Genomic DNA, 22,041 nt, shown 5'->3' with positions numbered 1-22,041 from the left:
ATGTTTAGTAGAGACGGGGTTTTGCCATGTTGCCCAGGCTGGTCTCCAACTCCTGACCCCAAGTAATCCGCCCTCCTCGGCCTCCCAAAGTGCTGGGATTACAGGCGTGAGAGCCACTGCGCCCAGCCAAAGCTGCTATTTTTTAAAAGCGGTAGTGAACATTCTTGTACAAGTCTTTGTAAGGACACACAGTTTGGGTAAATACTTAGTATAATAGCTGGGTCATATGCTGGGTGGATGCTGAACTTTTTGAGAAACCGCCGCTCCTCTGCAAAGTGACTGCACCATTTTATGTTCCCAACAGCAGTACAGGAGAGTTCCAGGTCCACACAAACCCATCCATACTTGGTAAGACCCAATAAGCTTAACATTTCAAGGGAAGGTGGACTTGGGGAGGCGCCAGCGGGAGGCAACATCAAAGCAGATAGCTACACGGGCCGGGAACCTGGAGGTCGCGACAAGCGTCGCTGGGTGGAGACCCAGTAAGTCCCACCTACTAGGCCAGCCCGAGCGCGTACGCCACGCCCTGCTGCGCTCCGCGGCAAGAGCGCGCGGTAGGATTGGCTCTCAAGGCCCCGCCCCAACAGGTCCCCGCACAGGGTGACCCGGAAACAGTTGCGCGGCAGCGTAGCGCGGTCCAGTTCCCTTTTCCGGTCGGCGTGGTCTTGCGAGTGGAGTGTCAGCTGTGCCCGGGTCTTCGCCATGAGCGTCCCGGCCTTCATCGACATCAGTGAGGAAGATCAGGTGTGCCTTGGACTGCGGGTGCCGCCACAGTGGGGTGGGGGATGTCTCAGTAGCGCGAGGGACCGCTGCTGAGCCTGGGCCGGGGCGGCCGGGGCTGACACCCGCAGCTGTCCTACACGCCAGAATGGGGAGGCCGCGTGGCTGGGGCGCGCGTTCCTGGCCTCGATTCGCACCAGCTCGCCTGCCGGCCGTCCCAGCGCGGGTCCCGACGCTCCACCGCTAGCTTCCTGGTCCGCGTCGGGACTCACTTCTGACGACATAGTACTTTTAGACTGATTAGGAATGATGTCGGCTTCCTTTCCTCACATGCAGCCACGTCCGGAGTAGGAGGTGGTGAATCTGTAGTCAGCATAAGCAGGATAGGGAAAAGTAATTTTGTGCTAAAGATCAAAATGCCAGTCCGGGCGCGGTGGCTCACCCCTGTAATCCCAACACTGGGAGGCTAAGGCGGGCGGATCACGAGGTCAGGAGATCGAGACCACCTGGCTAACACGGTGAAACCCCGTCTCTACTAAAAATACAAAAATTTACGTAGGCGTGGTGGCACGCGCCTGTAGTCCCAGCTACTGTGGAGGCTGAGGCGAGAGAATCGCTTGAACTCGGGAGGCGGAGTTTGCAGTGAGCCAAGATCTCGCCGCTGCACTCCAACCTGGGCGATAGAGCGAAAGTCCCTCTCAAAAAAAAAAAAAATAATAAAATAAGATCAGAATCCCCGTATTACTGTGCGATCACAGGCGAAGACGACCCGTATTTTATATTTGCTTTTTATTCCTACTTGTACAAGGGTGAGAGTTGTTCTGTACCCCGGAAGTATGGTGTCAGTTCACCTCTTAAATTCTGTGAGGCATACACCTGATGGACCATACTGATATTTTTAAATTTCCCGTTTGGCGTTTGCTCTTTGGTATACAGGGCTGATGGTTCTCATTTTCCCCACAACAAAAGTTTAACCTTAATTGGGAGTTAAACATGACATGGTATTCTTTTAAGTTAATTTTGTATTAACTGAAAACTCTTCTGTGAAGTCCAAGTTTGTCGTTTTATTTCTGTTACTCTACTAACATGGAAGTAACTTCCAAATTATTGAATATCATATAAACTTCGCATGTCTAAGACAACTTACAGAATTGCGGGAGGGAGTGATTACCCCTCCCCCCCATGGTAGGAATGCAGTTCCGATGCTCAGAAGAGCAAAGTAAGAAGGGAAAATGTAAAAGGCGGAGAAAAGATCAAGGATGGGGAGGGGGTTAAACACAGATAGGAAGATATGAAAGACAAAAAAAAAATACCTGATTAGAAATGGAAGCATGTTACCAACAGTTGGCTGTTAGGTTAACTGAGAAAGTGTTTGGATTTTTTTTTTTTTTTTTTTTTTTTTTAACATACGAAGGGATTTGTGAATGGAGAAAGTTCTTGTCATTGATCATATGTTAAAGTGTCTTCTCAGGCTATGCTTCTGTTCTTGTAACATCAGTTGCATTGTAGCCAGTCCTTTCAGGGAAATATGAAATTGCTCAGGATTAGTTTAACTTTGGTCAAATTCTCAGCTTGGTTAGAGTTAAATGGAATTCTTAATCTTTTTTTGTTTTCCTTTGCTTATGCTGCTCCATAACCACTTGTGGCAGTGAGGATGACAGAAAAACAGGAAACGTGGTTGAATAACTCTTAGAAAAAGTTTGCTTTGTATCTGTTTCCTCCATAGAGAAGCATGAAGCATAATTTCTGGTGGTATTTTTGTTTTCTCTGACATGGCGACAGTTTGTTTTCTTTTTTAAATCTTGCTTATAATACCAACTCCTATATGAAGTTACTGTGTGCTTGTTACCTGAAAGGATAGTACCGTCAAATCTGCAGGTTTAATACTTTCCTGAGGCAACTAAACATACTTGGGGGTTTAAAAATCTTGATGGTTTTGATTTTTTTTTTTTTGGCTTGGTCTAGAAAATGTAATGCCAGTGCATTTACTAATGGTATCCTTTCATCTTCCTGTCGCACATTCTCATTTAATTATCTTTAAAACCAGGCTGGGCACGGTGGCTTAGCACTTGGGAGACCAGTGGATCACCTGAGGTCAGGTGTTCGAGACCAGCCTGACCAACATGATGAAACCCTGCCTCTACTAAAAATACAAAATTAGCTGGGCATGGTGGCACATGCCTGTAATCCCAGCTGCTTGGGAGGCCGAGGCTGGAGAATTGCTTGAACCCCGGAGGCAGAGGTTGCAGTGAGCCGAGATTGCGCCACTCCACTCACACCATTGCACTCCAGCCTGGGCAATAAGAGCAAAACTCCATCTCAAAAAAAAAAAGTCTTCATTTGTTTGGCTGCCATAGGTAGAGTCCCAGAAGAAAAATGGAATAGATGTATATAATTTGGTAGTAGGGTAGGAAATGTCCAAGTGACTGAATGTGGTACTGTAGTTGTGTTTTTATAGGTCTGAAGATGCATGCTGACTCAGGTATGCATTTCTAAGAGATTAGTTGCATAGTAGATGGCAGTTCGATGTAATTTTAAGGCAACATTCACAGGCATTACCCTTTTGTGAACCAAAATGCTTATTATCTCAAATAGATTCTCAACTAATTAACAAATGATTACCCTTTTGCCAAGGTAATGTCTGTAACTTTTCTAGTAACCGTGGTTAATTCGTGTACTTGAGAGCAATACTATTGTTCATTTCTTTCAAAAAAGTGAAATCTGCCAAGTCAGATTGATTTCTTCTCCCCAACAGCCACACCCCCACCAAACCCTTTGGGTTATATTATCAAAAAGGTTTTTGCTGTGTGCTGGAAGTCCAGCAGGGTGCGGACTACATGAGAGAAAATCTGAAGGTAATCCATGGGGGCTGTAGCATCTCTAAGGAGCCACTGGACCTCATGGAGGAAAACCTGTGGCTCTTGTGGGATTGCCAAGATGGATGAGGTGAGGGAGGAGTCTTCAACATTATTTGAAATAGTTGTGGAATACAGTATTTGCATTTTAGTTTTTCAGAAAGAGGACAGAATTTGAGATTGTGCTTTGTCATTTATAGTCAGTTTTATAATAGAGCAATCCTCAACAGGCTGCTGAGCTTCGTGCTTATCTGAAATCTAAAGGAGCTGAGATTTCAGAAGAGAACTCAGAAGGTGGACTTCATGTTGATTTAGCTCAAATTATTGAAGCCTGTGATGTGTGTCTGAAGGAGGATGATAAAGGTTTGTTTTTAATTTTTTCTAATATTTCCCAATAAAATCTTTTGAATTTTTCTTGTGAATTATACAGTCGTCCCTCATTATCTGAGGCAAGGAGGATTTGGAACCCTCAGATACAGAAGGCTGACTGTATTTATATGTTTTGAATTTTAGACTTAAGGACTTTTAAATAGATGGGTAGTGGTTGTACATATTTTGGGGGCACAGGTGATATTTTGATACATGTATGCAATGTGTAATGATCAAACCAGGGTAACTGGAATATCACACATCTTTTCTTTATGTTGGAAACATTCAACAGTTCTCTTCTAGCTATTTCAACTATACAATACACTGTTAACCAGGCTCTAAGCACCGTTGTTTTCAATCTTAACCTTCACACATGCTTTCAGTTTGTGTAATCTATTATGCCTATAAAGTAAACCTATTTTGAGAAAACCTCTATTTTATACACAGGTATATTTCTTAAGTGTTATTACACTAAATGCTGATAATCTCAGAATAAAATGAAGAAAAAAATGAAGCTCTTTCCTGTTCATAAATTTTAGATTAACATCAAATGGGATACAATTTCAAGTAATCTAATAGCCATTTAATTACTAGGCCAGTTTCCTATTTATTGAGATAGAATGGGAAATTTTCAGAATTGTGAGTTCAGAAATCTCTAGTTAAGGTTTAGAGATCAAACTTGGATGCTGATTTCAGCAGCACATATGTGAAAAAATTAGAGATTAAATTTGGGATATGATTAATATCTGTAATACTTAAAAATAACTAATTCAAGCAGAGAGTTGACAGCTTTAATTTCTGATTTCCTACATGTATATACAAAGTTTTCCTTAATTAAGAAAATATCCTAGCCCCAAATCATACCAGTAACTTCCAAATGATTGAATATCATGACAGTAAAAATTGAAACTTTATATACATGTAAATCAGTCTCTGTTTTACCTAGTTAGAAACCACATCTTAGGCCAGGTGTAGTGGCTCACACCTGTAATCCCAGCACTTTGGGAAGCCAAGACAGGTGGATCACAAGGTCAAGAGTTCAAGACCAGTCTGGCCAATATGGTGAAATCCCGTCTCTACTAAAAATACAAAAATTAGCCAGGTGTGGTGGCGGACGCCTGTAGTCCCAGCTACTCGGGCGGCTGAGACGGGAGAATCGCTGGAACCCGGGAGGCAGAGGTTGCAGTGAGTGGAGATTGTACCACTGCCCTCCAGCCTGGGCGAGAGAGCGAGACTTCATCTGAAAAAAAAAAAAAGAAACCACATCTTAGGTAACAATTTCCTTCCTCTTTAATAAAATATACAAGTTGCTTTCTGAATGCAAAAGTGTCTTATATTTGATGGTCTTCATTGTATTAAAACACTGGAAATACATACTTAACTAGACGCATTGAGTATTGTAGTATCACTGTTGATTTTGTTATCCATACTTGTGTAGATGTTGAAAGTGTGATGAACAGTGTGGTATCCCTACTCTTGATCCTGGAACCAGACAAGCAAGAAGCTTTGATTGAAAGCCTATGTGAAAAGCTGGTCAAATTTCGCGAAGGTGAACGCCCATCTCTGAGACTGCAGTTGTAAGTTGAAATCTGAAAGAAACTCGGTTTTTCAAGGGGCTGTTTTCATGTTACTAACTTTTTTGCTGCTGTTGTTGAGACGGAGCATCACTCTTTCGCCCAGGCTGGAGTGCAGTGGCGTGATCTCGGCTCACTGCAACCTCTGCCTCCTGGGTTCACGCCATTCTCTTCCCTCAGCCTCCCGAGTAGCTGGGACCACAGGTGCCTGCCACCATGCCCGGCTCAATTTTTTTTCTTTTTTTTTTTTGATATTTTTAGTAGAGATGGGGTTTCACTGTGTTAGCCAGAATGGTCTCAATCTCCTGACCTCGTGATCCGCCTGCCTCGGCCTCCCAAAGTGCTGGGATTACAGGTGTGAGCCACCACACCTGGCTCATGTTACTAACTTTTAATGGTTCAGAGCAGGAATTCTGGAACTTGACTCTCAGCTGTGGCTCTTATTAGCTGTGACCTTCGGCAAGTGGCTTGACCTTTCTGTGCCCTAGTTTCTTTCTTTGTAATATGAAGTTGTTAACAGTATCTGCTACAGGTTTGTGGTGAGAGCTAACCTCAACTTAAAACTGGTTGCTGATTTCAAACATTGTTTGTTTGTTAACCAGGTTAAGCAACCTTTTCCATGGGATGGACAAGAATACTCCTGTAAGATATACAGTGTATTGCAGCCTTATTAAAGTGGCAGCATCTTGTGGGGCCATCCAGTACATTCCCACTGAGCTGGATCAAGTGAGTTACCGTGTGGAATAGTTGTTCTGGTTATAAGAGATGTACTTTTTTTTTGAGACGGAGTTTCACTGTTGTTGCTCAGGCTGGAGTGCAATGGCACAATCTCAGCTCACCACAACCTCCGCCTCCAGGGTTCAAGCACCTCTCCTGCCTCTGCCTCCTGACTAGCTGGGATTACCAGCCTGCGCCACCATGCCCAGCTAATTTTGTGTTTTTGGTAGAGACGTGGTTTCTCTGTGTTGGTCAGGCTGGTCTCGAGCTCCCGACCTCAGGTGATCCACCCACCTTGGCCTTCCAAAGTGCTGGGATTATAGGCGTGAGCCACCATGCCCGGCCAGAAATGTACTTTTATAATAAATATGTTACTCAGTTTTCTCCTTTTGTCAATCTCTTGTAGGTTAGAAAATGGATTTCTGACTGGAATCTCACAACTGAAAAAAAGCACACCCTTTTAAGACTACTTTATGAGGCCCTTGTGGATTGTAAGAAGAGGTATTCAAAAGTAATGAACTAACTTATAACTTAACAGGCAGTATAAGTAGGTGGGGATGTTTTTTAAAGAGAAGTAGGGCCAGTAATTTTGCTTTACTCTGTTCTCCAGAGCTGCTCTAAATCTATTTCTATAAATTTGACCTACTAAGTTAAAGATAACTATAAAGATTAGAAGTAGTTTTCACTCATCTTTGAAGTTTTTAAAAAGTGAAATTTGGCTTTTTTTCCTAAAAAAAGAAGGGATGGGGGGCCTTTCCAACATGGGCTTCAACCTACTCCTGTAGCATGAGCTTGGTGAATGTGGTGAAGCATCCCATCATTTTTGGATGGTGCAGTGGCAGATTACAAAAAACTTTGTGTTAATGTAAAATATTCCCTCTCTCCACCCATGTCCTTCCTCTTGCTTATCACACCCTAGACATAGCGAGCCTATGTCAGGTATAAAAGCACCATGCTCTTTGCCAGTCTGGACCAGGAGGTGGCCCTGGTTCTTGTATAGCCCGTGTACTAAGAATGGTTTTTACATTTTTAAATGATTGAGAAAGAAAATCAAAGAAAGGGTTGTATTTCATGATATATGGACATTATATGAAATTCAGATTTCAGGGTCCATAACATTGGTATTACATCCATGCATATTCATTTACATATTGTCTGTGCCTGCTTTTGCCAAGAGTTTAGTTACGACAGATACCATACAGCTTGCAAAGCTTAAAATATTTACTCTCTGGCCCTTTACAGAAAGTGTGCCTACCCCTTGTCTAAGTAGTCTTATTACAGTCAGCTTCATTCCTCTGTCAGAAACACCCCTCGTATTTCGGTTAGTGCCTCCCTTTTACAGCACCCTCTGCTTGTATCCTAGCATTTAACACCCTTGGTTGAAAGTAAAGTTGTAGGCTAAGTGAAGGCAAGGAACCTCTGCTAACCATTGCATTCCCAAGAAGATAGCACTTATTGGGCACTGAGTGGATAAATGCTATCCACAGTAGGGCACTGGAAGGGGATACTTGCTTAAACATGAAATTTCTGACATTCTGCCGATCTAAATGTTGAGAGTTGGTTTTCTTCTTTAGAACACATAAAATACATATTTTAACATATTTTAATTAGTAAAATTTTGAGAGTTTGCCTAGCAGTTAAGTAAAAATGCTTCACGTTTATAGGTGCCCCCTTCATGACTTTATTTATATTGGTGGTTGATGCACATGGTGTCTGTTGTGCATTTTAAAGGGTGATACTGGTAAGTAAGCCCTTACATGTCAGACACCATGATGTGTGCTTCAAATGGATTAAAAATTTCTTTAGCTGAGAAGATTGAAGTACACTGTGGTTGCTAAAACTGGAAAATGACTTGTACCTGTCCTTACAGTGTGGTACAAGATAATGAGTAAGATGTGATTTTTTAAAAAGTTTTTCTTTGCATTTTTATAGTTAAATCATTATACATTTTAATTTTTATTGAAAAGTTAAAAATTCCTTAGTTTTTTGTTCCTGGTACCACTACACTACCATAATTTACAGGGCAACATACCCAGTGTAATGAAAAGAAAAAGACAAAGCTACAACAGATAAAAGACCTCAGGAATGTACATCTAGTTGACACTACACCGCATTAATGAATAGCTGCACTTTTTGCAAACTTTGGCTATGACAGTCCTGAACAAGGGAAGGCTTTCCTGTGTAAGCTGCAGTAACTTTTCTGACTGTGGATCATCATTCCTCGGTGGCAGATTTGTACAGTTCCTCCAATGCATTTGGATGATTGCCTCAAAGCAACTTGCGGCTTTTCTGACTTCTCCTTGCTTGTGCTCCTGCTAAAAACTGTAGCCCTTTTCTGCTGTTTTTAGAACCTTGTGCTACCATATTTACCACCATAGAGACTGCCCAAGCTTTATCCACCAAAACTGCCCCCTTTCATGCATGGGTCCGTAATTTGATTGTCATTGTCCACTGTAATATCCAAAATCATTATAGTTCTCACCACCACCATAATTACCACTCCCCAAATTTCCTTCTTCATTGTAACTATCATGTCCTCCACTGCTGCCACCATATCTACCACCACCATACCCGCCCCCACTATCAAAACCAGGACAACTGCTGTGGTTGCCACCAGCACCTTCAAATCCATTATATCCAGCAACCCCTCCTCCATAACAACTTCTGCTGCCACCACCCCAGCACCATAGCCTCCTCTTCCACCAGAGTTTCTACCCATGGCCAAAACTGCCATCTCCAGAGTTTCCTCCACAACCCATAAAGTTGCTAGATCCACTCTACAACGGCATCTGTTGTTTAAAAAGGGCCCTTTTCACTTCACTAACGCCTGGTAATAGAGTGTTATTTCTGAACCACAATTTTACCAACTGTATCCTGATCATTAAAAGTTACAAAAGCAAATCCTATCTTTTTTCCATTCTGTCTGTCCTCCATGAACTTCTGTGGTTTCAATCTTGCCATACTTTGCAAAGTAGTCTCTCAAATTATGTTCTTCTGTATCTTCTTTAACATCACCAACAAATGTTGGATGGGCGCTGGCCTTCCCAGAACTCTCTCTACAGCTGTCTTTGGTTCCATTGCATGCCTCAGCTTTGTGTGATCGAGCACACATTGCTGCATCCACCTCTTCAACACAAGAGTAAGTCACAAAGCCACAGTCTCTGGAACATTTTGTTTGGGGGTCTGATTACCACACAACCTGTGAGTGTGCTCCAATTTCTTAAAATATTCTCTAAAACCACTATCTCTGGTTTCAAAGCTCAGACCACCAGTAAACAAGTTTTTCAGCTGCTCTGGCTCCTGTGGATCATGGCCTCTTCCAGGTTGAGTTCAATATTAATTTTTTATTTTTAGAGGCGGGGTGTGACCATGTTGCCCACGCTGGAGTGCAGTGGGTATTTGGCTGTTCACAGGTGCAATTGTAGTGCAAAAAGCCTTGAATTCCTGGGCTCAAGCAAGCCTCCTGAGTAGCTGGGACTATTGGCACGTGCCATTGTGCTTAGGCATTTGTATCACTACATTTAAGATGCGGGTTACTGGCTGGGCGCGGTGGCTCACACCTGTAATCCCAGCACTTTGGGAGGCTGAGGCGAGTGGAACACGAGATCAGGAGATCGAGACCAGGCGTGCTGGTGGGCGCCTGTGGTCCCAGCTACTCGGGAGGCTGAGGCAGGAGAATGGTGTGAACCCGGGGGGTGGAGCTTGCAGTGAGCCGAGATCACGCCAGTGCACTCCAGCCTGGGCGACAGAGCGAGCCTCTGTCTCGAAGAAAAAAAAAAAAAAAGAAAGAAGAATAAGTTGTAGGTTACCACTTAGCCATGCTTATAGTGATATTTCTGAATCTTAGTAAACCTTAGTTTTGAGAGAAGTTTTAGATAGCATTTATCATTTTAAAATAAATGATACAGTTCCTGCTGATTTTGCCCAGGTTGAACTCAGATATGGGGAGTAAGTATTTTTAGAAATTGAAAAAAGGAAAAAAAAACCTCTTCCTCCTCGTTAACAAAGCTTTCTATAAGCTAAAGTTTCCACAGTTTAAAGGAAGTCATGAGGAGTAAAGATAAACATTTTCTAAAAGTCAAGTTTGAATGACTGCATTTATTTTGCCCTGTTTACTGCAGTGAGAACTGATCATCTGTCTAACTGTAAGAATAACTTAATTGGAAGGGTATCTTAAGTAGAGTTATTTAAATATTTGGTCTTGTCTCAACTTCAGCCATACTGTCCTAACAGTTTCTGGGACACAAAACTTTTTTTCCACCTAGGGCCTTTATACTTGGTCTTCCCTCTGCTTGGAAAGTCATCTTACCCCACCTTTCATGAACCCAGCTCTTTTCATGGCCAAGAAAAGGATATTTTACATCCTTTTGGTCTCAGCTTACATGTCATCTCTTCTGAGGGAGACTTTGCTTTCTCACTGTACATAAAGTAGCCTTTCCTTTCTTGTTGCTTTGATTACATCACCATTTATTTCCTTCATAGCACTTATTTTCCTAGTTGTCCATCTTTCCTACTAAAAGGAAAGTTTCATGACTTTTCCCATAGACAGGGATTTTGTCTCTCTTAGTCACCATTACATATGTCATCAGCACACTACCTACCTCTTAAAAATATTTTTAAACGAATGAATAGCAGTAATACTTTCAAGTTCCTAAAGCAGTATTTCTTTTTAGTGATGCTGCTTCAAAAGTCATGGTGGAATTGCTTGGAAGTTACACAGAGGATAATGCTTCCCAGGCTCGCGTTGATGCCCACAGGTACTGTTAAACGTTACTCTAATGAGGGTTTGTCAGCAGTTTAGAGGTGAGCTACAGTATTAAATTATGTAACTGAAATCGTGTTTGCAACCATGAGTGATCCAGAGCCGTTTGATAGTGTGCATTTGCTGGTGATTCTAATGTGGATACTAAAATTCAAGGTTTGATATTGGAAGAACTGTAGCTTGAATATGAAATAGCTGCATGGTGTTTACTGGGTGGGGGTATTGCTGGTATGGGGATAATGATCCCAACCCAAGAATTAGAACCTAATCTTGGGCCAATTAACCTTAATATTAAAGCTTATAGGTGGAAAGTTGATGGCTTGCCAAGAATTAACCCATTGCTAATGAGAATAAGGGCTTTTAACAGTCTTAGATCTAACTGGTAACAAGAATAGAATCAGTTTTCTAAATCTTTGTAATAAGGATTGTGAAACTTCTTTACGTGGTCATTACTTTGTGTGAACCTCTACATGATAGGAGTTGGTAAAAAGGGAAGTTGGTGGTAAAGGTCCTTGACTTTGAGGTCAGACTGCCTCCATTCACATTCTTACTCCATCTCTTAATTAGCACTTCTGAGCTGCTTCATAGTTGATAAAGGGGGCATGGTTAATACTGTCTCCTAGGTTGTTGGGAGGAATAAATGAGATATAAGGCAAGTGAAGCACTTAGTGTCTGGCATATGGTTCTGGCTGCTGCTTGCTATTTGATTACCTTGGTGCTTTCTCTCCAGCTGTGTTTTTTTTCTACAATTAATATATTTCATTTTGTTAAAACAGATGAACCTGATAAATTTATTGGCCTGTCTTAACCCTATCCTGTAACTTTTTAAATGTTGTATATATGTTTTGGACTGTTAGATATTTTACTGAATTAAGTATATTTTATGATCTGCAAAAACTCAGTGAAAAGCTAGGATTTCAAAACCCTGAGCTTACATTTTTTGTTCTCTAATTAAGGTGTATTGTACGAGCATTGAAAGACCCAAATGCATTTCTTTTTGACCACCTTCTTACTTTAAAACCAGTCAAGTTTTTGGAAGGCGAGCTTATTCATGATGTAAGTAGTTTATCCTTTAATGTGAAAAATGTTCTCCTTTCCTAAATTTTCCAAAGAAAAGCAGGACTCTTTTTCTTTGCATTAATAAAAGTGACTAATGGCAAGATACGGAAAGATAAAGAACTATTTATTCTTTTTATATCAGGAACAGACATATTTAAGACCAGCTTTTCTCCAACCACTGAGCACAGTCCTATTCTTCCTCCCTTTCTTTTTTTTTTTTTTTTTTTTTTTTTTTTTGAGACAGAGTCTCACTCTCACCAGGCTGGAGTGCAGTGGCATGATCTTGGCTTACTGCAACCTCTGCTTCTTTGGTTTAAGCGATTCTCCTGCCTCAACCTCCAGGAGAAGTAGCTGAGATTAGAGGCACATGCCACCACACCCAACTAAGTTTTGTATTTTTAGTAGAGACAGGGTTTTGCCATGTTGATCTGGTCTCCAACTCCTGACCTCAAGTGATCTGCCCACTTTGACCTCCCAAAGTATTGGGATTACAGGCGTGAGCCACTGTGCCCGGCCACCTCCCTTTCTTTCATCTTCTCACTTACTCACCATTATAGACTTAGATAATACAAGTTTCTTTTTTATTACATATATATTGTTCCTAGCCCCACTTAGGAAGATAAATCTGATATTTAAAAACACATGAACATTTTTCAAATGCAAGTATAAATATATTTTGGACTGTTGTGCATCTGGACTATGCCATTAGCCACCATCTTTCAGTGTGGATAATTTAGAGCTCAGTGTATTTATTGATTCATTTTAAAAGTGAGCCATATGAAAGCAGATGGTTTGGTAATTTGATGAAACAGAATGATATTTCTGCATTGAACAAAATGTAGGAGTATCTTTAAAATATCTTTACAGTGTCTTAAAATATCTTACAATATCTTAAAATATCTTAAATCTTAATTCTGTATTGATGGTATCTTTTTTGTCTCTTATCTGTATAGCTTTTAACCATTTTTGTGAGTGCTAAATTGGCATCATATGTCAAGTTTTATCAGAATAATAAAGACTTCATTGATTCACTTGGTAAGTTTTGGGGTTTATTCTTTGAGGCACAGACAGAGGTGGGAACATGCTACACTAACAGTTATGTACTGTGTGGTCCAGCAAGTATGGTTGTGGCCTTATTTGTAGATAATCCTAAAAGGAGTCGTGTATGATAGAACAGCACAAAAATAGGTAGTTTAAAATATTACTTAGAGTGAATTGAGAATCAGAAACCAAGAAGGTGTAGGAGGTGGCATTTGTGATAGAGAATGAAACTGGGAGTATGAAAACAAGTTGGGACTGGACGCAGTGGCTCACAGGTGTAATCCCAGCACTTTGGAGGCTGAGGCGGGTAGATCACAAGGTCAGGAGGTCGAGACCATCCTGGCTAACTAACATGGTGAAACCCTGTCTCTACTAAAAATACAAAAAAATTAGTCGGGTGTGGTGGCGGGCGCCTGTAGTCCCAGCTACTCGGGAGGCTGAGTAGGAGAATCAGCCTTGGGAGGTTGAACCCGGGAGGCAGGGTCAGAGGTGGAGGTTGCAGTGAGCCAAGATCCTGCCACTGCACTCCAGCCTGGGCAACAGAGCAAGACTGCGTCTCAACAACAACAAAAAAAGAAAACAACTTGGCGCCCTGTAATCCCAGCACTTTGGGAGGTTGAGGTGGGTGGATCACTTGAGGTCACGAGTTCAAGACCAGCCTGGCCAACATGGCAAAACCCCATTTCTTCTAAAAATACAAAAATTAGTGGGCATGGTGGCACACACCTGTAGTGCCAGCTACTCAGGAGCTTCAGGCAAGAGAACCACTGGAACTCCGGAGGCAGAGGTTGCAGTGAGTTGAGATCGTATCACTGCACTCCAGCCTGGAAGACAGAGTAAGGCTCCGTCTCCACAAGAAAAAGAGAAAACAACTTGGACCCTTTTTGTCTCATTTAAGAGCTTGCTGAACTTTAGGCCCTTCCAGCTCTTCTGTACCAGAATTCTTTGAGGTAAAGTTACAGCAAGAATCGGGTGCTTGGAGAAGATTGAGATAGAAATGGTTCCATTGGTACATTTGTTTTTAAAATTTAGGGATGGGGGAGTGAGCAGAAAAGCAACTGAAAGAATTACCATTACTTTGATCATAATGGTAACTTTCAGAAATGTTTTAAGAGCTGATAAAATTTGATGATTAAAGGTACTTTATTAAGCTAAACATTCTTAAAATAATATTGTTTCTTTGTAGAAGACCTTATTCCTTAGATATATGGTTATTTGTATTTTTGGTTCCTTTTTTTAAGCCATAGCCACAGAATGGTAACAAATAGTTTCTTCCCCCTCTACTGTAGTATTTTATGCTTGGATACCCCTGCCATTAACAAATCACAGAAGTATATATAGTATTGCCAGTTAGATCTGAAAGATGGAATTAGATAATGGAAATGTAATTTTACATGATAGTAAGACTTTTCTAACTGCAGTTTGTTGAAAACAGCATAGTCTTTATTATTTTTTTATCTTTGAATTTTCTTGTGTAGCATATCAGAGTTCAGGAAATGTTTGTCAAATTGAATCAAATCTTATTGAGCAAACCCTATATATGTTCAATATTTTAATTTCCTTCTGGAACATGTTTTTAACATGTTAAAATACAAAGAGAAAACTTAGAAAATCTGCAGTTGAACAGGTTTTAAATGTTGTAAACTACCAGTTTGTTTTACACTGGAGTCAACTGTGAAGCTAAGCTGCTTTGTTTTCCTACTAGGCAATAAGCAAAATACATTAGAGATTGATTATATTTTCCATATTAAGACTGAATTTTTTTTTTTGTTTTTTGAGACTAGTCTTCCTGGTTCTTGAGGATACAGATGAATGTATGATCTACGTTGATTATACTTAGTCTTCAATTTGGTAATCATAAATGTTTGTCACCTGTAAATTATGTGCCTCCATTGGAATTGGGGAAGATTGACTTATTCTGAACATAATAAGGCATTTGAAATACACCAAGATAAAGTAGATGTGTGTTTGTGTATAAAGCTTTGCCAGGTGCACTAGACCCAGAAAACCACATTCTGTCCCAGTTAATTTGTTTTGTGGCATGAAGCTATGTGATGGAATGTTAATGTCAGCAACCTCTTTATTTACGCACCAAGGAAAAAGGAGTAGTAATTAACACTTTGACACTCCCCCATTGATGTGTAATTGACTGTTTCAAAGGAGCACTGGTTCATAAGCTATTGCATGCATTAAAATTGGGTTTTCTATATTGCAGCATTTTAAGACAGGGGTCAGTGACAATGCAGAAATTGCTCAATGATGCACATTTTTTTATTACTGCATTAAGGTTTTGACATATTAGTAATGAATAAATGTTTCCATAAATTAGATTTTTTATAACTTTAAAATTGAAATACAACACAGCACACTGTGACTTCCTCCTTGAAGATAGTATTTTAGTTTTATGAAACAAAGCACGGCTTCCTACAAAATCTTTAACTCACACTGCACTGCCTTAGTAGTTTGATTTTTCAGAACAAGAGTCCTAATGGTTTTAACTTTGGTTCTCTGTTTTAAAGTTAGTTTAAACATCAATTTAAAGTGTTTTTAGATGCAAGTTTTCACGTGTAAAATAGATAACGGTTTTATGGAATTCTGCCTAGAAATAATCTTCGTTCCTCTGATAAGTTTTTTCATTTATGGTAAGATTGTAACTGTAGAAAAGATGAACAGTAAAATAGATTTAATTTTAGGAGTATTTAAAATAATACAGATTTCAGAAGTTTCTATCATTTTATCATATTGAAAGAATTGTCTGTCTACATTTTATCATATTGAAAGAATTGTCTGTCTATGCCAGTAGAACTGAGAATGTTAAGGAATTTTTGAAAAAATCTTGAATACTTGTTCATTGATAGGAAAAAATTCGTAACATTGCTTATTGTGCCAACCAGAATTCAAATTCCTTCATTTGCCTTACATTTCTTGAACATCTGTGCACATCAGTATTCTATTAGAAATTTGTTTATCTGCTTTTCAGAAAACATCTTTATATTAATGTGTATATTTTTTAATTGTATAATTAAACATTTATTACAGCTGAAAGCCTAGTGACAACTATCTAGATTCCACAAGTTGCAATCAGTTTGTCAGAACATTTTCTTTTATTAACACTGACAACTTAGGCCAACAGTAGCATTATCTTGTGTCAACTGAATTGCCCTAACATGTTCACATGTAATCCGGTGTTATCCAGTTGTTACCTTTTGCTTCAGAAAGTTAATCAGCATCTAATTTGCATTTGTTAATTAGGGTTAATGTGCACTAATTGATTCCTTGATGCCTGTAGATTTCCATTAAACCCAGTTAGCAATACTTAGTTGTGTACCTCATTCATTTGAGTTATGATGGCCATGTTTTTGTTGAATCTGTGCCAAATAGGAAGCCTGTATCATAATTATAGCTAATTAACAGATGATCATGCCCTGTGTTAATGGGCTTCCCTAATCTTCCACTAATATAGGAATGTTATAAACTTAAAATTTATTTATGGAGTGTTTAGAGAGATAACTTTTTAAACAATACAGACTTGAAGCTCTGAATGTATTAGAGGGCACTTGATTGATCATTTGCTGATGTTACATAATGTAAAAGTTCAGTGAAAAGGAACATGTAAATCTAGATTAGTTTTAGAAACTTGGTTTTATAATTAATAAATTAGCATCAAAACAAGTATATATGATATTGTGTTAGAATTCTGCTCTTAGGACTAGGTTATATATTTAGGATTCCTAATTTTTAAAGTTTCTAGCCCTTTATTTTAGAAATGAACCTATTCTAGGCCTATCACTGCTACTTTTTTACGATAAGTCACCATTTAATCTCTTTGCTCCCTAGTTTTGTTTTTAGTGAAAGGATCAGGACTGGGTAATTCCTTAAGTTTTCTTCTAGGCCTAACACATTGTTATCTGAATAATTATAACAGCATATTTCATTAGAAATTATAATGCAAGCCGGGCGTGGTGGCTCACGCCTATAATCCCAGAACTTTGGGAGGCTGAGGCGGGCGGATCATGAGGTCAGGAGATCAAGACCATCCTGGCTAACACAATGAAACCCCGTCTCTACTAAAAATACAAAAATTAGATGGGCGAGGTGGCGGGTGCCTGTAGTCCCAGCTGCTTGGGAGGCTGAGGCAGGAGAATGGCGTGAACCCAGGAGGTAGAGCTTGCAGTGAGCCGAGATAGCACCACTGCACTCCAGCCTAGGCAACAGGGCAAGACTCCATCTCAAAAAAAAAAAAAAAAAAGAAAAGAAATTATAATGCAAAATTTGAATTATTTGTGCAGTTTTCTACTTTTGCCTTATAAAGAACAATTATCACTGTTAATAGTACTCTTTATATCTAGTACTAACTGTTTTGGCCTATAAATGTTAAATGACACACACACTTCAAGAGTTTTGATTTGTAAGTAGTTTTGAGTTTTAAATAGTGACCTGAAGCAAAATGGAATGTTTTCATAACTGAAAATGTTTGTGAAAATATTTTAAAACTTCACGTTTACCAGTAATAGTAACACAGAAAAAACTAGTAAGTAGATGAGAAATCCTCTGTGTTTAAATGAAGAGCTATTAGTGCGAAAAATAAGCTTAGGTAATTTAACTAAATAGAAATTGTTCTTATGAAATGTACTTTGTAGATTTTATCTCCTAAAATGTATAACTATTTAAAAATGTAAAATGTACAAAACTTTTAGGGTCTACAAATAATCATTTTATGGCCCATTCTTAACTTTGAATCTATCACCTATGGTACTATAGAAAAATTATTTTTAATACTCCATGGAGTCAGTTTATAGTTTGCAAATAAATATAAGAAGCTTTGTCAAAATTATTCTGTGTAAGTGCCCACACAATAATTTCTGCAATTACAAAAGTAAAAATAATGTCCGCAGCTTAACATGAGATGTAATTGGATCAGGACTGGGTAATTCCTTAAGTTTTCTTTAAAAGTGCAGCTCTTTAATTAGTATGAACACTCATCAGGCTTCACTATTCTGTTATGTAGGCCTATTACATGAACAGAATATGGCAAAAATGAGACTACTTACTTTTATGGGAATGGCAGTGGAGAATAAAGAAATTTCTTTTGATACAATGCAGCAAGAACTTCAGATTGGGGCTGATGATGTTGAAGCATTTGTTATTGACGGTAAGACAGAACATTTTCATTTATTTCTAGAATTTCTCATCTACATGGATCATAGTAAGATTTTTATCTGGAAACTGAACCTTACACAACAAAAATTTGTTTGTAGCAGATGTGTGTTTAGTAGATTAGTGGATGTATTTGTTGTAGGGTAAAAATTAGTAGAAATATAAACTGCTGTATTCTATCCCTTGAAATCACCTAGAAGAAAGACACTTAGGCAATACACCATTATGGTTTTAAGACGTGGATTTAAGACCAGGCCCTTCCTTTGTGAAACAGGAATGTAGGGATTCATTTGTGGTTGTAAGGATTAAATGAATTAATACAGGTAAAGCACAGTGCCTGGCACATAGTAAGTTATCTACAAGTGTTAACCATTACCAGTTTTTTTATGATGAGCCTAGAAAGAACTTCTTCCTGAACAATTGGATTATAAAGCAACTTAACTGCTCAGGAGTTTTATCTGAGTTTTTTAAATTTGAAAGTTGGGATTATGTAATTAAGATTAATAAAAGATACAGAACTATTGACCTTTTTTCCCCTAATGATCTAAGTCTTCTATAAAGAAGTAATAACTTAGTAGGAAATTAGTTTATTTCCCTATATGAGATGGTAGGGGAAGAACACCTAGAATACTTTAAAAAAAAACCCAAAAAACTGTATGCAATATTTATTTAATATAGATGATCCCAGCAGCCATATGAGAAATGCATGACCTTCCACTTGCTTGCCTCATACTGTTTTGCTTATTAGATTTAAACAGTCAGTGTGCAGTGTTGGGAAACAGTGTAAAGTTTTATTATGGCTCACTTGGTCACAGTTTTCATACCTTAGCTATTTTTCTTGGAAATTTTCCATATAACATACAATGTAAAACATCTTTTTTCAGCGGTAAGAACTAAAATGGTCTACTGCAAAATTGATCAGACCCAGAGAAAAGTAGTTGTCAGGTAAGATATTTAATGCTTTGTGGCATTTTATAGAACGATTTAGTTTGTTTCAATTATTTCACTTAAATGTTTAGAGAACCAAGGTGGTGTTATCAGTTGACTGTAGTTAAATAGTTGCTATTTATCATAATTTTATTAAAGTTCAGACTGAATGTGATTAGCTTATTTAATGAAAGAGTCCTATTTTCCAGCACATTTCATTTAATGGCTTAGCATTGGCTAGAATACTAATGACTTTTATGTCTGCTTTATATAATTGTTCAGGAGAATTAGAAGGCTTAGGATCAATATAGTAAAGATTTTTTTAAAATAATTATGTAATTCTTAAATTCTTTTACAATTCTAAACTATGTCTCGTGTATATTTAATATTGCTTTTAACTGGATTCAAATCTGTAGTATTATAAAAAAAAATACCAGAGGATAATAGATTGACTAACACTGTGTTTAATTTTTCAATTTTTAGTCATAGCACACATCGGACATTTGGAAAACAGCAGTGGCAACAACTGTATGACACACTTAATGCCTGGAAACAAAATCTGAACAAAGTGAAAAACAGCCTTTTGAGTCTTTCTGATACCTGAGTTTTTATGCTTATAATTTTTGCTCTATGAAAAAAAATCCCAAAATCATAGTAAAACATTATAAACTAAAAAAATTTGCCTAGTCTGGACAGTTATTGTCTCAAATTTATACTAAAGTCGCAAACTCCAGAGGATATGAAGTAATAAATTACAAAGTGTCACAATGTCTGTCATACAATACATAAATTCTGTTCTGTAAAAAAAGGATATTGAAGAAGCAATGAGCACTTTAAAGAAAGGATAATATACAGAGGGAAGACAGAAGTAGAATAATACAATTTCTTCACATTAGAAAAACTTGGAAAAGTGAAGACAACTATAGAGTTACATTTTATTCTAGTAAAAACTATACCAGCATTTCAGTTATATAATTTCACTGCAGAAAGCACTTATCTATATTATTTTAATCTTTTTTTTTTCCAACATCTCTTCTGCTTTTCTTTTTTTTGGTTGGTTGTCATTTTCTAAAGTTAGTAACTTTTCAGTTTCACTTAGTTGATTTGTAATGAGGCTCTCCCAGTCATCATCACCAGAAGTATTTTTAGTCTTGATTGCCTGTAAATGGCTTTGTAGCGGAGTTGTTATCAGAGGTTTTGTTTTCACCTAGGAAAGACCAAACTAATTTTACCTTTGAAATTATACAAAAGACTTTAAAGAGTCTGTAAAGCCTCTGCAGTTATGAGTATGTGGTAAAACCACCATCTCTTGGCTGATTTTCACTACCTTAGTAGTTGTGGCACCAGAAAACTATACAATGTGAATGTATAGGCTTATGTAGTAGATCTTCAAAATCTCTAATATGTAACGGAAGTAAAGTGTACAAAAACTGCCTTTTACTTCATGTTTCCTCCCATGCTTTAGAGCACCATTGTTGAAGAAACAGGAAGGAGCAGTGAGATATTTGGAAGTTGGCATGGTTTCAAGACACTGTATTGGGTAATTTTAAAAATAGTGTGTTAAATAACTTTTTCATTTTAAGGTTCTTTTCTGATGTTAAAATACTTACTGGAAATTTAGAAAATAGAGTAAAGTAGAAAGAAACTAAAAATCATTAGTAATCCCTTATCCAGAGAGGCTTGTTGACATTTTGGTATTATTTGCTGCTAGCCTTTTTTTCTATTTTTAGCCTATTTGATCATTCTATAGAATTTTATGTATTTTCCTCTGAGCAGTTTCTTAGGTCATTATAAACAATTGTCTGTGGCTGCAAAATACTCCCTTTTATGGATGTTTGATGATTTATCACCTACTATTGAATATTTGTTTCCAGTTTATCCCTACCAAAAATTAATTTTAGTTTTTTTTGTGTTTTTTTTTTTTTTTTTGAGACAGTCTCGCTCTGTCACCCAGGCTGGAGTGCAGTGGCACAATCTCTGCTTACTGCACCCTCTGCCTCACGGGCTCAAGTGAGTCTCCTGCCTTAGCCTCCTGAGTAGCTGGGATTATAGGCGCGTGCCACCACACCTGGCTAATTTTTGTATTTTTAGTAGAGATGGGATTTCACCATGTTGGCCAGGCTGGTCTCGAACTCCTGACCTCGTGATCCACCCACCTTGGCCTCCAAAAGTGCTGGGATTACAGGCGTGAGCCATTGTGCCCGGCAATTTGAGTTAATTTCATGCAAAACAATCTTTGATATTTTTGAGAGATTCCCAGATAAAATGTTCTCTTCAAAAGGAATACTGGGCCAGGCATCGTGACTCATACCTGTAATCCCAGCACTTTGGGAGGCTGAGGCGAGTGGATTGCATGAGCTCATGAGTTGAAAACTATCCTGAGCAACATGGCAAAACCCCATCTCTACCAAAACCTAGCTGGGCATGGTGGCATGCGACTAGTCCCAGCACCTCAGAAGGCTGAGGTGCAAGGATCACTTGAGTCCAGGAGGTGGAGGTTGCAATGAGCCAAGATCATGCCATTGCACTCCAGCCTGGACAACAGAATGAGACCCTTTCTCAAAAATAAACAATAGATAAAAGGAATACTGAATTGTTTTCAAAATAACAATTATGGTGGCCTTTTTTTTAGATAGGGTCTCACCCTGTCACCTAGGCTGGAGCGCCGTGATACAATCACAGTTCACTGTAGCCTTACCTCCCCGGTTCAGGTGATCCTCTCACCTTTACCTCCTGAGTACCTGGGACTACAGACATGTGCCAAAACACCTATCTAATTTTTGTATTTTTTGCCATGTTGCCCAGGCTGGTCTCTCTAACTCTTGGGCTCAAGTGATCCGACCACCTCGGTCTCCCAGAG

The 22,041-nt window shown here is 38.8% G+C and overlaps 2 protein-coding genes across 4 annotated transcripts in view; one reads left to right on the top strand and one right to left on the bottom strand.

The window, feature by feature from the left end:
- Positions 1-643: 643 nt before the first annotated feature.
- On the top strand, positions 644-19,859 carry EIF3M (eukaryotic translation initiation factor 3 subunit M). 3 transcript variants are annotated; one of them, XM_015114571.3, is made up of 11 exons: positions 644-744; positions 3,806-3,938; positions 5,383-5,521; positions 6,121-6,244; positions 6,642-6,736; positions 10,909-10,992; positions 11,954-12,053; positions 13,010-13,091; positions 18,106-18,249; positions 19,139-19,199; positions 19,665-19,859. In XM_015114571.3, the coding sequence occupies exons 1-11, from the start codon at positions 703-705 to the stop codon at positions 19,783-19,785; spliced, it is 1,125 nt and encodes a 374-aa protein (XP_014970057.1). In that variant the 5' UTR covers positions 644-702; the 3' UTR covers positions 19,786-19,859. The 3 variants fall into 3 exon arrangements, with proteins under 3 accessions (XP_014970057.1, XP_014970059.1, XP_077819238.1); XM_015114573.3 differs by lacking the exons at positions 6,121-6,244; positions 6,642-6,736; XM_077963112.1 differs by lacking the exons at positions 3,806-3,938; positions 5,383-5,521; positions 6,121-6,244.
- CCDC73 (coiled-coil domain containing 73) overlaps positions 19,628-22,041 on the bottom strand; it is a 130,451-nt gene continuing 128,037 nt past the window's right edge. The window contains exon 17 of the mRNA XM_077964884.1: positions 19,628-20,388. Within this exon, the coding sequence (XP_077821010.1) occupies positions 20,179-20,388 (210 nt within the window). The 3' untranslated portion in view covers positions 19,628-20,178. The remainder of the gene's footprint in view (positions 20,389-22,041) is intronic.

This window comes from Macaca mulatta, chromosome 14 (genome assembly GCF_049350105.2).
Source record: "Macaca mulatta isolate MMU2019108-1 chromosome 14, T2T-MMU8v2.0, whole genome shotgun sequence".
NCBI classification, from domain to species: Eukaryota; Metazoa; Chordata; class Mammalia; order Primates; family Cercopithecidae; genus Macaca; species Macaca mulatta.
This window is presented reverse-complemented; position numbering and strand designations above follow the sequence as displayed.